Source organism: Gorilla gorilla, chromosome 5, assembly GCF_029281585.2.
Source record: "Gorilla gorilla gorilla isolate KB3781 chromosome 5, NHGRI_mGorGor1-v2.1_pri, whole genome shotgun sequence".
Classification (NCBI taxonomy): Eukaryota; Metazoa; Chordata; class Mammalia; order Primates; family Hominidae; genus Gorilla; species Gorilla gorilla.
In genome coordinates, this window is record NC_073229.2 from 109,901,713 (window position 1) to 109,918,922 (window position 17,210).

The window sequence follows — 17,210 nt, forward strand, 5'->3', positions numbered from 1 at the left end:
AGTATGTGTTTTATCATAATAGTTCCTGCGTTTTATGTTGCCTTTATTAAGCCTTTGATTACTTAAGAAAATTGAGTCCTCTCTATTAAAGAGCTCACGTTTTTCTACAAGTAGGCATTTTTTAAAAGAAATATATAACCCTGTGTTTGCCTTTTTCTTTTCTTTTTGAGACAGAGTCTTGCTCTGTCACCTAGGCTGGATTGCAGTGGCATGATCATGGCTCACTAGCAGCCTCAACCTCCTGGGCTCAGGTGATCTTTTCACCTTAACCTCCCATCTAGCTAAGACTACAGGTGTGTGCCACCATGCCTGGATAATTTTTAATTTTTTTGTAGAGATGAGGTTTTGCCATGTTGCCCTGGTTTGTTTTTTTGTTTGTTTTTAGTGATAGGGTCTTGCTCTGTTGCCCAGGCACAGTGGTGTGATCATAGTTAAGTGCAGCCTTGAACTCCTAGGCACAAGCAATTCTCCTGCCTCCCAAGTATTTAGGACTACAGGGGTATGCCACTGTGCATGGCTAATTTTTCTTTTTTTTTTTCTTTTTCTTTTTTTTTTTTTAGAGACAGCATGTTGCCATATTGCTTAGGCTGGTCTTGAACTCCTGGCCTCAAGGGATTCTCCCACCTCAGCCCACCAAGGCACTGGGATTACAGAGTGTTTGCCTTTTAAAGTCTTTTCATTATCACTCTGGTTAAATGAGTTACTATTATTTCCACAGTGACCTGTAATTCTATTTTTTTCTTTTTTGAGATGGAGTTTTGCTCTTGTCGCCCAGGCTGGAGTATAATAGTGTGATTTTGGCTCACTGCAACCTCTGCCTCCCGGGTTCAAGCGATTCTCCTGCCTCAGCCTCCCAAGTAGCTGGGATTACAGATGCCCACCACCATGCCTGGCTAATTTTTTTGTATTTTTAGTAGAGACGGGGTTTCACCATGTTGGCCAGGCTGGTCTCGAACTCCTGACCTCAGATGATCCACCCGCCTCGGCCTCCCAAAGTGCTGGGGTTATAGGCGTGAGCCACTGTGCTTGAACAACCTGTAATTCTATTTTTATCAGATGTCTTAAACCTTTGCTATTTTGACAAGCTTTTTAAGAGCAAACTCTTAAGTCTTTTAAAAAATTTACCTGTACCCCATCTGTACTAAAATACAAAAATTAGCCAAGCATGATGGCGGGTGCCTGTAATGCCAGCTACTCAGGAGGCTGAGACGGGAGAATCACTTGAACCCGGGAGACGGTGGTTGCAGTGAGCCAAGATTGCGTCACTGAACTCCAGCCTGGGTGGCTAAGCAAGGCTCTGTCTCAAAAAAAAAAAAAAAAAAAAAAAAAATTACCTGAAATTAACTTTGGGATTTTTCAGTTGGGCCCATGAAAAGCTACAAAGGATGTGTCTCTCATCTTGTAAAGATATTAATTAGGCTTATATTAAGTGTTGTGTTATAGGGGAAGCATTGTCAAATAATAAGTGATACTGGACTTTTTGAGTTATATCTATGGGTGTATTATTTATATGAATGTTCTAAAAATCATATGGGATTCCTAGAAATCTGATATGTTGTCAATCATAATATTGGTTATTATGTTGAAATGTTGTATGACACAGAAATAACTAAATTTTCTGACCAATTGCTGATTATAATGAACTCATCATATTTTAACCATGGTCATCCTAAGTCTTTGTCATCCATAGAGAGTGGTTTTGATTCTTCTCTAAAAGCATTTGCAATCAACTATAGTCCAAAGTTGCTTCTTCTTCAAGGAAACTCATGACAAGTAAGGATGGAAAGAATGCTGATAACTACAGTTTTTGAATAACCTTAATGTTATGCCATTGAACTGGGTAAGATTTCTAAGAACTCTAAAAAACTGACTGTTTTATAAAACTGCTAACTCAACATCAAGCAGAACAAGGATTATATACCAAGGAAATATTTGGTATTGGCAGATTTTCATTCTAAATGAGTCAGTACTGAAATTATTATTAAGATACACAATTTGAATGAAGTCCATGACCCAAATCAAATCACTGAAGCATAGTACCATGCACCTTAATTAGAGAAACAAAATTGATATTTTTTTTACAAAGGTATTTTATTTTAGTAAACAAAATACTGATTCTTTTGTTATTATTTTTTAAAATTTAAATTAAAAAAATGTTTTTTGAGACAGAGTCTTGCTCTGTTGCCCAGGCTGGAGTAACAGGCCAGTGGCATGATCTAGGCTCACTGCAACCTCCACCTCCTGGGTTCAAGCAATTCTCCTGCCTCAGCCTCCTGAGTAGCTGGGATTACAGACATGCACCACTACACTGGCTAATTTTTGTATTTTTAGTAGATACGGGGTTTCACCACGTTGGCCAAGCTGGTCTCGAGCTCCCAACCTCAAGCGATCTGCCCTCCTCAGCCTCCCAAAGTGCTGGGATTACAGGCGTGAGCCACCATGCCTGGCCAATACTGGTTCTTTTAAAAGCACATATAAATTCACAGTATATTAAGTGAAATGTCTAGGTTGGGACTTTATCCTCTGACACATTATTCAATAATTAAGTATTTCTTCTCTTTCTTCTCAGCCGGAGTCCACTCAAGCTGACATTTACATTGCAGAATATTCAGTTATCTTTTTTCTCTGATTGCTTCTTCCTTTCAGCCTCCAGTTTTTGTTGTTTTGCTTCCAACCTTTTTCTTTGGTATATTTTCACTCCAGCAAATGCCAGGCAGAGAATTAATGTTTTTGCTGCCAAGATATACAGCAGCAGGTGCACGTGTTCGAGAACCTTCCAATTCATGGTAGACCAACTATGAATTCACTTCTGATCAACACAAACCCCCACCAGACAAGTACATGAGAGGCGGCGGGAAGGTCAGCCCCAGGGAGCTGGAAGTTCTCATTGCTCCCAATGGCAGAGCCTCCTGTGCCTGGCCGCACACAAACCATCCAAAACTGATATTTAAGAGGACGTAAATCCAATGGTAAATATGGACAGACAGAGTTTTCCTATGAGTTTTCCTTCCTGAGTCATTAAAACTCCCATTGTTAAAAAGCTTTGCACTCCATGACTTATAATGAAAGAGGTAAAATGATCTAAATTGTGAAAAAATATTGGTGTTGTTACTGTTCTAAAACTGTTAACATAGTTGATGACCAGCCATGATGTGACTAATTTTAAACATATTTTTTGACTATCATATAAAGAATGGTTATATGTATAAATCAGTGAGAATGGAAACAGTGAGACCGGTAATGGTGCTACTTAAAGTGCTGGTCTGCAAAGAGATAAAGAGCTTTCTCAGAATACAAAACGATTTATTCCTTGTTTCATCAAGAAAGCTTGCTATGAAAAAAGTATGTTAGCTGGGCTGGGTGCAGTGGCTCATGCTTGTAATCCAAGCACCTTTGGAGACCAAAATTGGAAGATTGCTTGAGGCCAGGAGTTCAAGACTAACCTGGGCAACATAGCAAGTTCCCATCTCTACAAAAAATTAGAAAAATAGCCAGGTGTCATGGCACTTGCCTATAGTTCTAGTTATTTGGGAGGCTGAGGGAGGATGATTGCTTGAGTCCAGGAGTTCAAGGTTGCAGTGAGCTATGATCATGCCACTGTACTCCAGCCTGGGTGACAGAACAAGATCCTGTTTAAAAGAAAAAAAAAAGAAAACAAAAAAAAGAAAACAAAAAAAAGAAAAGGCTGGGCATGGTGGCTCACCCCTGTAATCCTAGCACTTTGGGAGGCCAATGCGGGAGGATTACCTGAGGTCCGGAGCTCAAGACCAGCATGGCCAACATGGTGAAACCATGTCTCTACTAAAAATACAAAAATTAGCCCCGCGTAGTGGAGCGTGCATGTAATCTACCCGGGAGGCTGAGGCAGGAGAATTGCCGGAACCCGGGAGGCAGAGGCTGTAGTGAGCCAATATCATGCCACTGCACTCCAGCCTGGGCTACAGAGTGAGACTCTGTCTCAAAAAGAAAAGAAAAAGAGGGAAAAGAAAAGAAAAAGAAAAGGAAAATGAATTTCAGCTGACCTAAACATTGTGCTTAGCAAGGTAGTTGATTTTCAAGTTTCTTATGTTGTCATGGACTAGAAACAAACAGTTCTTGTCTGTGGGTCTCACTTTGAGTAACACTTCTTAGATTATTGCAATAGTTAGAGATGACAGTGACTGGGACTGAAGCAATAATAGTAGAGATGGTAAGAAGTGGACATATTAGGGCTCTATCATGATGGTAGAAACAGAAGGATTTGCTTAAAAATTCATGGAGGTAGGAGAAAGAGGGATTAAGAATAATTCTCAGAGTTTGAACTCGAGCAACAAAGTAGTTGGTAGTGGTGTTTACTGTGTTATAGAAGACCAGGAGAGAAGCAACTTTGAGGGGGGATCTCAAATGTTCTGTTTTGAACATGTCATCTTTGGGAAGCCTATTAGAAATCTCAGTGGAGATGTTGGGCAAGTAGTCTTGAATGCCACAGAGAGGTTAGGGCTTTACATGTTTTAGAAAAAGGTAATTTGTTCACATGTTTCAAACATCAAAAAGTAAAATATCATAAAATTCAAAGTCTTTTTCTATGTTTGTCTCTCATTTCTCTAGTTCCTACTTTACTCCCTTCCTTCTTAGTTTCTTATGTATCCTCAAAAGTTTCTTTATTTAGATCTATATTTAATAAAGTTTCTTTATTTAGATCTATATTTTCACCACATGTGAAAATATTTTTAAGTTTGTTTATGCCTGTACAAGCATATACAAATACACATGCTTGTTTTCACTCCATTTTACACAAAAGTAATATTTATATGTATATTACAAGCTAAATGTTTGACTTCTCCCAAATCCATTTGTTGAAATCCTAACCCCCTATATAATAGTATTAGTAGGTGAGGCCATTGGGAGGTATCTATGTCAGTTTGGGTTGCTATAACAGAATACCATAGACTGGGTGTTTTAAACAACAAACATCTATTTCTTACAGGTCCTCTGCTTGACTAGGTCCAGCCTTGATCTTCCCTCTTGGTCCTTGTGGAATCCAGTTTGGACAGTCAGTTTAGGGAAAATCCCTTATCCTTGGTATCTTCTCATTGTATCTTCACATGGTTGGTGGAAAGATGAGAGAGAGAGAGGGAGGGAGGGAGGGTGGGGAGAGAGAGAGAGAGAGAGAAAGAGCCATCTGCAAACAGGACGAGTGCTCTCGCTAGACACTGCATCTGCTGGAGCCTTCCTCTTTTACTTCTCCACCTGCAGAGCTGTGAGAAGTGTTTATTATTGAAGTCACCCAATCTGTGGTATTCTGTTATAGCAGCCCAAATTGACTAAGATAATATATATTTTTCTGCACTTTGCTGTTTTCTCTTAATAGCATATCTCAAGTTTTTTTTTTGTAACAGTGTATAGCTTCCTCATTTTTAAATTCAATAGCTACATAGTATTTGGTTATAAGGATATACTGTAATTTATTTAACCAGTTTCCTATTGATATAATTAGGATAGTTGGCATAATTTCCAACTGGTTGATTTCCAAAGTCTCTTTCAAATTCGAAGATTCATAATACCCTCTATCAAATGAATATTTTCAGAACTATCCCTTCCTTTTCTTCCCCCAAAAAGGAGTGCTAAAAAATTATTTATGATACTTGTTAAAGATTGTTAAGGTGGGCTGGGTGCAGTGGCTCACACCTATAATCTCAGCACTTTGGGAAGCTGAGGCGGGTGGATCACTTGAGGTTAGGAGTTCACGACTGGCCTGACCAGCATGGTGAAACCCCGTCTCTACTAAAAAATACAAAAATTAGCCAGGATGGTGGCACAAACCTGCAGTCTCAGATACTTGGGAGGCTGAGGCATGAGAATCGCTTGAACCTGAGAGGCGGAGGTTGCAATGAGCTGAGATCATGCCGCTGTACTCCAGCCTGGGTGACAGAGTGAGACTCTGTTAAAAAAAAAAAAAATAGAGATGGCATGGCGGACTTTATTCAAGGGGGCCATGGAGATAGGTGTAGGTAACATGCCAATGGGGTCTTGCAGTGAGGGGAAGAGATTTGACTCAACTCTGACTTCAACAAGAACAGGTGGAGTTTCATAACTAAGAAGCAGAGTTGGGGGGTCAGGGATTGGAAAATTACTCAGAGGAAACATCAAGGATAAGAGGTTTTTGGCTAAACTGACTTGATAGGGATTATGGCTGGAGGCAGGCCTGTATTACAAGATATAGAGGGTGGTCAGATACAAAAACTGACTTAATAGTATTCCTGCTCAAACTGAATTCAACAAGGACAGAGAGGGTAGCCCAAGATCAGGCATGGTCAGAGGACACAAAAGAGACTGACTAAAGTTTTGGTCAAAAGGGAGAGTTTTTGTCAAAATGCATAAATTGTGTTCTGGTAATTCTAATAATTTTTAAGACGTTATTGCCATGATTAGCTTACAAAGTCTTCAACATTTATTTAACAAATATTTATTAAGTATCAACTAACAATATATGTCTAACACTGTTCTAGGTGTTGGAAACACAGCAATAAACAGACAAAAATCTCTGTCATAGAATTTACATTTTAATGGGCAAAACCAAAGGATAAAGGGAAATATAAGGTATGTTAGATACTGATGAGAACTAAGAAGAAAATAAAGTTGGGAAAGAGAATAGGGAGTGTTTGTTTGTGTGTTTGTGTGAAAGTGTTTACATTTTAGATAGGATGACCAGGGAAGTCTTTGCTGTGAAGGACATATTTAGTCAAGGTCTGAAGGAAGTGGGAGGGTAAGTCCTATGGATTTGTGGGGGTAAAAACATTCTGGGCAGATGGCAGATAACACTGTTTGAGACATTTTTGAGTGATTCCAATGCTTGGGTTATTGGAGAGCTCTTTGGCATCTGTTGCTTGAATCTGTTTTCTCTACCATGGTCCCACTGACCTTCCATTTTCACCTAGCTTCCCACTCTGGATGCTAGGATGAGTATGATGAAGAGGACTGAATATTGTTTTTCCGACTTCTTAGGCCTTTGTTTCAATCTCTTTTTCTAGGCTGCTTCACATCTGTTTCCCTGGCTGTGTTTCTCTGTTAGGCTGCCATCCTGGTCTCTAATTTCTGCTGTGCTGTGCCTTACTCCACTTCTGTAACAACTTTAATCCAAGACTGAGCCCATTAGATCAAAGCCTGTTTAAAATGAAACTGGGCCTGGTAAAATGACCAAATTAATCCCTCTTAATTAAGTGAGAATAAAGGAATGCAGACATTTCAACTACAGAGATAAACGAAAGGAGAAGCAGGAAAATCAAAGCCAATCCAGACCGATTACTGATATTTATAAACACCCTCAAGCTTAGCACTATTTTATCAGGCCCAGAACTGCTCCCTAGGGTGAAGCCCCTTTAAATTTAACAAGGTGGCTTCAGGCCACAGATATTCCATTGATCCAATTAACTTTACTTGTTCAACTCTAATCTTCTATTCTCACTTTTGAGAACTCCACTTTGTTCTTTATAACGGCTTGGATCAATTCCCTGATGTGTGTTTGGTATCCTTTTAGAAAGGTCCTCCTACATTTTTTTTTCTCTCTCTGGTTTATATTAGTTTCTAGTGTCTGGATTCCTGGAATAGTCAAGCAAGACTATTGTTTTTCTTTAAGGTCTCTGTAAGCCATAGCCCCTGGTCTTGAATTCTCACCCCTTAGAGGGCAATGCAGTGCTCCTCAAATTCTCTGCTCTATTCTAATAACAGCCTGTGCAATTCTGTCTTTCCAGCTGGGTTAACTACTGGGAGGCTATTTTATGGCAGTATCAGAATATATAGAATATGCTAATGTAAAAATATCAGTGCTAGGAAGTTAACAAAGCCCAGGGGTTGGAAAAATTTAATGAGAGTCAAAGGGTTATGATAAAAAAACTTATAAAAATCGTTAGGAGCAACATTAAAAATTTTTTTAATTTTATTTTTCCATAAGTTATTGGGGTACAGGTGGTATTTGGTTACATGAATAAGTTATTTAGTGGAGATTTGTGAGATCCTGGTGTACCCATCACCCGAGCAGTATATGCTGCACCCTATTTGTTGTCTTTTATCCCTTGCCCCCACTCCCCCTCTTTCCCCCAAATCCCCAAAGTCTACTATATCATTCTTATGCCTTTGCGTCCTCATAGCTTAGCTCCCACATATCAGTGAGAACATATGTTGTTTGGTTTTCCATTCCTGAGTTACTTCACTTAGAATAATAGTCTCTAATCTGATCCGGGTCATTGCAAATGCTGTTAGTTCATTCCTTTTTATGGCTGAGTAGTATTCCATTGTGTGTGTGTGTGTGTGTGTGTGTGTGTGTATATATATATATATAGATATTTCACATTTCTTCATCCACTTGCTGATTGATGGGCATTTGGGTTGGTTCCACGATTTTGCTATTGTGAATGGTGCTGCTATAAACATGTGTGTGCAAGTATCTTTTTCAAATAATGATTTCTTTTCCTCTGGATAGATACACAGTAGTGGGATTAGTGAATCTAATGGTAGTTCTACTTTTAGTTCTTTAAGGAATCTCCATACTGTTTTCCATAGCAGCTGTACTCGTTTACGTTCCCACTACCAGTGTAGAAGTGTTCCCTGATTGCATCCATGCCAACATCTACTGTTTTTTAATTCTTTGATTATGGCCATTCCATGCCAACATCTACTGTTTTTTAATTCTTTGATTATGGTCATTCTTACAGGAGTATGGTGGCACTGCATTGTGGTCTTGATTTGTATTTCCTTAATCATCAGTGATGTTGAGCATTTTTTCATATGTTTGTTGGCCATTTGTATATCTTCTTTTGAGAATTGTCTATTCATGTCCTTAGCCCACTTTTTGATGGGATTGATTTTTTTTTTCTTATTGATTTGTTTGAGTTCATTGTAGATTCTGGATATTAGTCTGTTGTCAGATATATAGGTTGTGAAGTTTTTCTCCTACTCTGTGGGTTGTCTGTTTACTCTGCTGTTTTTTCTGCCATGCAAAATCTCTTCAGTTTAATTAGGTCCCAGCTATTTATCTTTGTTTTTATTGTGATTGGTTTTGAGGTTTTGGTCATGAAATCTTTGCCTAAGCCAATGTCTAGAAGGGTGTTTCCAATGTTATCTTCTATAACTTTTATAGTTTCAGATCTTAGGTTTAAGTCCTTAATCCATCTTGAGTTGATTTTTGCATAAGGTGAGAGAAGAGAATCCAGTTTAATTCTCCCACATGTGGCTAGCCAATTATCCCAACACTGTTTGTTGAAATAGGTGTCCTTTCCCACTTTGTTTTTGTTTGCTTTGTCAACAATCAGTTGGCTGTAAGTATTTGGGTTTATTTCTGGGTTCTCTATTCTGTTCCATTGGCCTATGTGCCTATTTTTATCCCAGTACCCTGCTGTTTTGGTGATGATGGCCTTATAGTGTAGTTTGAAATCAGGTAGTGTGATGCCTCCAGATTTGTTCTTTTTGCTTAGTCTTGCTTTGGCTATGCGGGCTCCTTTTTGGTTCCATATGAATTTTAGAATTGTTTTTTCTAACTCTGTGAAAAATGATGGTGGTATTTTGATGGGGATTGTGTTGACTTTGTAGATTGCTTTTGGCAGTTTGGTTATTTTCACAATATTGATTCTACCCATCCATAAGTATGGGATGTGTTTCCATTTTTTGTGTCATCTATCATTCCTTTCAGCAGTATTTTGTAGTTTTTCTTGTAGATGTCTTTCAACTCTTTTGTTAGGTGTATTCTTAAGTATTTTACTTTTTTTACAGCTATTGTAAAAGGGGTTGAATTCTTGATTTGATTGTCTGCTTGGTCGCTGTTGGGGTATAGGAGAACTACTGATTTGTGTACATTAATCTTCTATCTGGAAACTTTGCTGAATTCTTTTGGCAGTTCTAGGAGATTTCTGGAGAAGCACTTAGGGTTTTCAAGGTAAACAATCATATTGTCAGCAAAAATTGACAGTTTGACTTTCTCTTTACCAATTTGGATGCCCTTTATTTCTTTCTCTTGTCTGATTGTTCCGGCTAAGACTTCCAGTACTATGTTGAAGAGGAGTAGTGAGAGTGGGCATCCTTGTCTTGTTCCCGTTCTCAGGGGGAATGCTTTCAACTTTTCCCCATTCAGTATTATGTTGGCCTTGGTTTTGTCATAGATGGAGACAGAGCCTTGCTCTGTCACCGAGGCTGGAGTGCAGTGCATGATCTCGGCTCACTGCAACCTCCACTTCCTGGGTTCAAGTGATTCTCTCACCTCAGACTGTCAAGTAGCTTGGACTACAGATGTGGTCGACCATTCCCAGCTAATTTTTGTATTTTTAGTAGAGATGGGGTTTCACCATGTTGGCCAGGCTGGTCTCAAACTCCTGACCTCAAGTGATCTACTCACCTTAGCCTCCCAAAGTGCTGGGATTACAGGCATAAGTTACTGCACCCAGCCGCAACATTAAAGTTTTATACCAATCTTGTTGCCAGGGCAAAAGGCTCCTCACAGGCCCTGATAAGGTTTGGATTTGTGACCCTGCCCAAATCTCATGTTGAATTGGAGGAACAGCCTGGTAGGAGGTGATTGGATCATGGGGGAGGATTTTCCCCTTGCTGTTCTCTTGATAGTGAGTGAATTCTCATGAGATTTGATGATTTAAAAGTGTGTGGCACTTCGCCTTCATTCTCCTGCTCCACCATGGTAAGACATGCTTGCTTCCCCTTCACCTTCTGCCATGATTGTACATTTCCCAAGGCCTCCCAGTCATGCTTCCTGTTAAGCCTGTGGAAGTGTGAGTCAATTAAACCTATTTTCTTCATAAATTACCCAGTCTCATGTAGTTCTTTATAGCATTGTGAAAACTAACTAATACAGAAAATTGGTACCAGGAAAATGGGGCATTGCTATAAAGATACCTGAATATGTGAAAGCAACTTTGGGATTGAGTAACGGGCAGAGGTTGGAACAGTATGGACAGCTCAGAAGAAGGCAGGAAGATGAGGAAAAGTTTGGAACTTCCTAGGGACTTGTTGCATGGTTTTGACCAAAATGCTGACAGTGATATGGACAATGAAGTTCTGACTGAGATAGTCTTAGATGGAGATGAGGAACTTACTCGGAACTGGAGTTTACTCTTGCTATGCTTTAGCAAAGACACTGGTGGCATTTTGCTCCTGCCCTAGAGACTGTGGAACTTTATACTTAAGATAGATGATTTGGGGTACCTGGCAGAAGAAATTTCTAAACATCACAGCTTTCAAGATGAGACCTGGCTGTTTGTAAAAGTGTACGCCCATATGCATAATCAAAGAGATTTTCTGAAACTGGAACTGATATTTAAAAGGGAAGCAAAGCATAAAAGTTTGGATAATTTGCAGCCTGGCAATGTGGTGGAGAAGAAAAATCCATTTTCTGGGGAGAAATTTAAGCTGGCTGCAGAAATTTGCGTATGTAAAAAGAAGCCAATGTTAATAACCAAGACAATGAGGAAAATGTCTCCAGGGCGTGCCGGAGAACTTTAGTGGCAGCCTCTCCTGTCATAAACCCTGAGGCTAGTAGGAAAAAATGGTTTTGTGGGCCAGGCCCATGGTCCAGCTGCTCTATGCAGCCTTGGGACATGGCATCCTGTATGTCAGCTGCTCCTGCTCCAGCTGTGGTGAAAAGGGGTCAAGGTACAACTCAGGCCATTGCTTCAGAGGGTGCTAGCCTCAAGCCTTGGTGGCTTCCACGTGATGTTGGGCCTGTGGTTGCGCAGAAGGCAGGAGTTGAGGTTTGGAAGCCACCACCTAGATTTTAGAGGTTTTATGGAAACACCTGGATGTCGAGGCAGAAGTCTGCTGCAGGGGTGGGGCCCTCAGGGAGGACCTCTACTAGGGCAGTGTGGAGAGGAAATATGGAGTTGGAGCATCCACACAGAGTCCCCACTGGGGCACTGCCTAGTGGAGCTGTGAGAAGACGGCACTGTCCTTCAGGCCCCAGAATGTTAGATCCATTGACAGCTTGCACCATGTGCCTGGAAAAGCTACAAGAACTCAACCCCAGCCTGTGAAAGCAGCTGGGAGGACTGTACCCTGCAGAGCCACAGGATCAGAGCTGCCCAAGGCCGTGGGAGCCCACCCCTTGCATCAGCATGCCCTGGAGGTGAGACATGGCGTCAAAGGAGATCATTTTGGAACTTTAAGATTAAATGATTGGCCTGCAGGATTTTGGACTTTCATGGGGCCTGTAACCCCTTTGTTTTGGCAAATTTCTCCCATTTGGAACAGGAGCATTTATCCAATTCCTGTATCCCCATTGTATATTTGAAGTAACTAACTTGTTTTTGATTTTACAGGCTCATAGGCAGAAGGGACTTACTTTGTCTCAGATGAGACTTTGGACTGTGAACTTGTGAGTAAATGCTGAAATGAGTTAAAACTGGGGGCCTATTGAGAAGGGATAATTGTATTTTGCAATGTCAGAAAGACATGAGATTCGGGAGGGTCTGGGGCAGAATTATATGGTTTGAATTTGGGTCCCTGCCCAAATCTCATGTCAAATTGGAGGAGGGGCCTGGTGGAAGGTGATAGAATCATGGGGGCGGATTTCTCCCTTGTTGTTCTCATAACATTGAGTGAATTCTCATGTGATCTGATGGTTTAAAAGTGTGTGGCGCTTCTCCTTTTGCTCTCTCTTCTGCTCCACCATGGTAAGATGTACTTGCCTCCCCTTCCCCTTCTGCCATGATTGTAAGTTTCCTGAGGACTCCTGGTCATGTTTCTTAAGCTTGTAGAGCTGTGAGCCTATTATTCTTAGTAAACTCCCTTTCATAAATACATATATCCTATTAGTTCTGGCCCTCTGGAGAACCCTAACTAATACATCATCCAAGACTGAACAGTGTTTCTCTCTCAGTATGGTGATTCTGGTATTGAGATTTCTTCTGTGTTTTACTATGTTTTCTCAGATTTTTCTTCTGAGAAATGTTGATGTTCAGAAAACAAATGGATATTCTAAAAATCTAGAGGCTCCCTTTATAGCAATGTGAGAATGAACTAATACAGACTAATTCAAATATTCACACCCATTAGGACCATTTGATAGGAACAGAGAATGATTATGTAATTATTATGCTAGCTATGTTAAAAAAATCTGGTTTGAGGGCACTAGATTTTTCACTGGGAGTCAATTGGATGTGGAGAGTGGAGTTTTCTAGAACAAGTCTTCTTTTTTAAAAAATACACTAAATATAATTTGAGCATTTATATGTACAGACACTATCAAAAGACAAAATTATAACAAATTTAAATATCTTAATTTGTTTTATTTGTGATTCTAGAATTGGACAACACCTTATTTTATAAATTAGGATGAGTATTCTGATATCCTAGCAGAAGAGGTTGGTCTTATAGACAGAAAAGAATGGAGAAAAGCAGAAACAGAAAACAAAAAGTGGACTGGTCATTTCAAAGTTACTTTTCCTGTAAAGGTTAAAGCAAAGAAGACTTCCTTAATATGCTGGCTAAAATGGGCCTGTTTGGAGATTTGGCTATTATCTCTCTCTCTTCTGATTTCTTCAAAGTTCATATAAAGATCTAAGTGTCTTTGTGGCACGGAACTTAAGCATAAGTAACCCCATTTTGGTTTTGTCTACTGGGCATAGTGTATGAGCTCAGTCCAATCCAATGGCCTCCTGTAACTTTTATTTAATATTTCCCCCTTTTGGTCACCAAGGTGAGAGTGTGACAAAAATTTAAGGTACCAGTGATACTCTTAGTCACAATCATTTTTGGTTTTCAGTCCTAGCACATCATTCGTAGGTTATGATGTCCTTATTATTGTGCATTTTTTTGGAGTTTTCATTATTCCAGCTGGAAAGAGACCATTTAGTATTGAACGAATGGTTGCACATAGATGTTTAAGACTTTTAGAGAGAATATAGTGCATCAGGGATACTACTATATGACTATAAGGAGGATAATACTAAGAGTTTAGAGTATGCCCCTTAGTCAGGGTCCACATGAATCAAGCTAACTGCAATCAAATAGATCAAAGAATGAACCAGATAGGAAATCTACCTATTTTAGGCAAGTAGCCTGTTTGTTCTATTTATTCATATGCAGCAAGAAATGTTAGCAACTGCACAGATTCTTCTCTGTTCAGCTAGTAGGTTGAAATTCTGTTATCTAATATTCACTAACTTAATTTGGCATGACAAATCCAACATTTTTGTCAAGTTACCCACAGATTGTAAAATTTCAACTACAGCATTATTCTTCCAAGAGAAAAAGCTAGGGACAGCAAGGAAAACTTAAGAGTTGTAGCCAGATATTAAAGGAAACTAGAAAAATTTAGGATCCAGTTTAGTCTACAGGTAGATGATAAAAACTCAGAAACAATGGACAGGTCTATGGTACAATAAAAGGTATAGTATAGTTTTTCTTTTTTCTTTTCTTTTTAAATTTTTTTTGAGACACAGTTTCACTTTTGTTGCCCAGGGTGGAGTGCAATGGCACATCTTGGCTCACCGCAGCTTTTGCCTTCAGGATTCAAACGATTCTCCAGCCTTAGCCTCCTAAGTAGCTGGGACTACAGGTGTGCACCACCACACCTGGCTAATTTTTTATTTTTAGTAGAGATGAGGTTTCTCCATGTTGGTCAGGCTAGTTTTTTTTCTGAAACATAATTTTTCTCTTAGCAGTCACCCCCATTTCTACCAAAGATAATCAAAGTAAAACTAATTTGTTTGAGCTGAATCAAACTTGGCCTGATTATTTACTTAAGTACAGCCGGAATAGTGATTCACCACATAGGCTCTTTTAAAGTTTGCTTTGCTGGAACTTTGGATAAGAAATTTCAGAGAGAACTTGCAAAAGCCTCTCAAGGATAGGAAACCAAACCAATATTTCCAGTTGTATCCTGTTATAAAGAGAATGCGTTCTTTTTGAACTTGTACAAATAACTGTATTGCCATAAAAATAAGAACATTCATGAGTAGTTTCTGAATTCTGGAGGGATCATGTCGAGAGAAAAAGTAAATATTTCAATTTTATTCACAAGAGTATACTTATACTTTACCATATAGCTGTGATCTATAGATAGCTTAAAAGGAAAAATGTTTCCTGGAAAACTAAAGAACCAGCAAAATTTCAAATAAAAAAACTCAGAAAAATCCATAATTCTTCTTTTTATTTTATTTTATTTTTTTATTATACTTTAAGTTCTAAGGTACATGTGCACAATGTACAGTTTTGATACATAGGTATACATGTGCCATGTTGGTTTGCTGCACCCATCAACTCATCATTTACATTACATTAGGTATTTCTCCTAGTGCTATCCCTCACCCAGCACCCCCCACCCCCGACAGGCCCCGGTGTGTGATGTTCCCCGCCCTGTGTCCAAGTGATCTCATTGTTCAGTTTCCACCTATGAGTGAGAACATGCAGTGTTTGGTTTTCTGTCCCTGTGATAGTTTGCTGAGAATGATGGTTTCCAGCTTCATCCATGTCCCTGCAAATGACGTGAATTCATCCTTTTTTGTGGCTGCATAGTATTCCATGGTGTATATGTGCCACATTTTCTTAATCTAGTCTATCATTGATGGACATTTAGATTGGTTCCAAGTCTTTGCTATTGTGAATAGCTCACGGCAGCTTTGAACTTCTGGGCTCAAGTGATCCTTCTGCCTCAGACTTCTGAGTATCTAGGACTACAGGTGCATCACTTTTTTTTTTGACAATACTTCTCATATAACATATCAAACAAGACTGATTAACATTCTCTTTTAAAATTGTAAATGTTCAGTGTTTTCCAGGGGCTGAACTGGAAAGTCCTAAAGTTAATTTCAGGTCAAAAAAGACTTAATTTAGGATTTAATTTTGGGAAGTTTGTCCAAAATGTTAAAAGTTGAAAAACATTTATTATAGTTGTTTATTTAATCAGAGTGACACTATCAGATTTTTATGGCAAATATAGAAGTTTATGTTACAGGTAGTTAGGCAGACAGGGCTTTCCCACTCACTAGGAATTTTGGGTGATGGTTTGACAATTATCACATTGTCTAAAAGTGATAAATTGGCAGCTGGCACCAGGGAGAGGCCATTTTCTGATGGTTTACACCTGTTGCACTAAAGTATTAATTGAATGCAAGTGCCACAGAGAAGGAACTTCCTGGGCATGCACATTAAAAGACAAATGGTGGATTATGACCTTTCAAGGGTACGACACCAGAAAAAGGAGGAAACCCTGAGATAGGCATGCATAAAACTTCCTAAGCACACTGCATGTGCTCACTTTCCAAGGCTAAATAGGGCACTGTGCATGAGGGCAGCCCGCCCTAAGGGAAGACTCATGGGAAAGGACAGCCTGTAAAATCCTAGGATCACAGTTAAACAGGGCACTTATCCTTCAAGTTGCCCTCTTGGGTCTCTTCCAAGCGTACTTTCCTTTCTTTCCTGTTCTAAAGCTTTTTAAAATAAAACATCCACACCTTGCTCTCTTTTTTTGCCTTATGGCCTTCAGTCGCATTCTTTCTTCTAAGGAGGCAAGAATTGAGGTTCCTGCAGACACATATGGATTTACCACCAGTAACACAGATACCTTCCACCAGTAATAGTTACAGAGTTGTGAGCAAAAACTTCATTCTTTTGATATTGAGAAGACTCACTTTTTAAACAAATATGAAAGAACTGATAAAAGACAGCACAAAGCACAAGAAATTATCTTGATAAAACACAAAATCTTTTTTTCCTAGCCAATTACCTAAAAGGTAAAGAAAAACCTTTCACTATTTTCTATTAAGAGCAGATCAATATTCCAAGAAAACCTTGTTTTATTTATTTATTTATTAATTTATTTTCTTTTTTTTCTTTTATTATTATACTTTAAGTTTTAGGGTACATGTGCACATTGTGCAGGTTAGTTACATATGTATACATGTGCCACGCTGGTGAGCTGTACCCACTAACTTGTCATCTAGCATTAGGTATATCTCCCAGTGCTATCCCTCCCCCCTCCCCCCACCCCACAACAGTCCCCACAGTGTGATGTTCCCCTTCCTGTGTCCATGTGATCTCATTGTTCAATTCCCACCTATGAGTGAGAATATATGGTGTTTGGTTTTTTGTTCTTGCGATAGTTTACTGAGAATGATGTTTTCCAGTTTCATCCATGTCCCTACAAAGGACATGAACTCATCATTTTTTATGGCTGCATAGTATTCCATGGTGTATATGTGCCACATTTTCTTAATCCAGTCTATCATTGTTGG

At 39.2% G+C, this 17,210-nt stretch overlaps 1 protein-coding gene and 1 pseudogene across 1 annotated transcript; one reads left to right on the forward strand and one right to left on the reverse strand.

Annotated features, from left to right (window-relative positions):
- The window catches only part of LOC101152038 (heat shock protein HSP 90-alpha A2-like), an 85,576-nt pseudogene that overhangs the window by 1,472 nt on the left and 66,894 nt on the right, over window positions 1-17,210 (forward strand).
- LOC101149853 (small integral membrane protein 11-like) lies at window positions 2,527-2,785 on the reverse strand. The gene has a single exon (XM_055391148.2). It carries the CDS (start codon window positions 2,783-2,785, stop codon window positions 2,609-2,611), a length of 177 nt encoding a protein of 58 aa, XP_055247123.1. The 3' UTR covers window positions 2,527-2,608.

Coding starts and splice junctions, on each gene's coding strand:
- LOC101149853 (XM_055391148.2), bottom strand. CDS start 2,785: ATGAATTGGAAGGTTCTCGAACACGTGCACCTGCTGCTGTATATCTTG.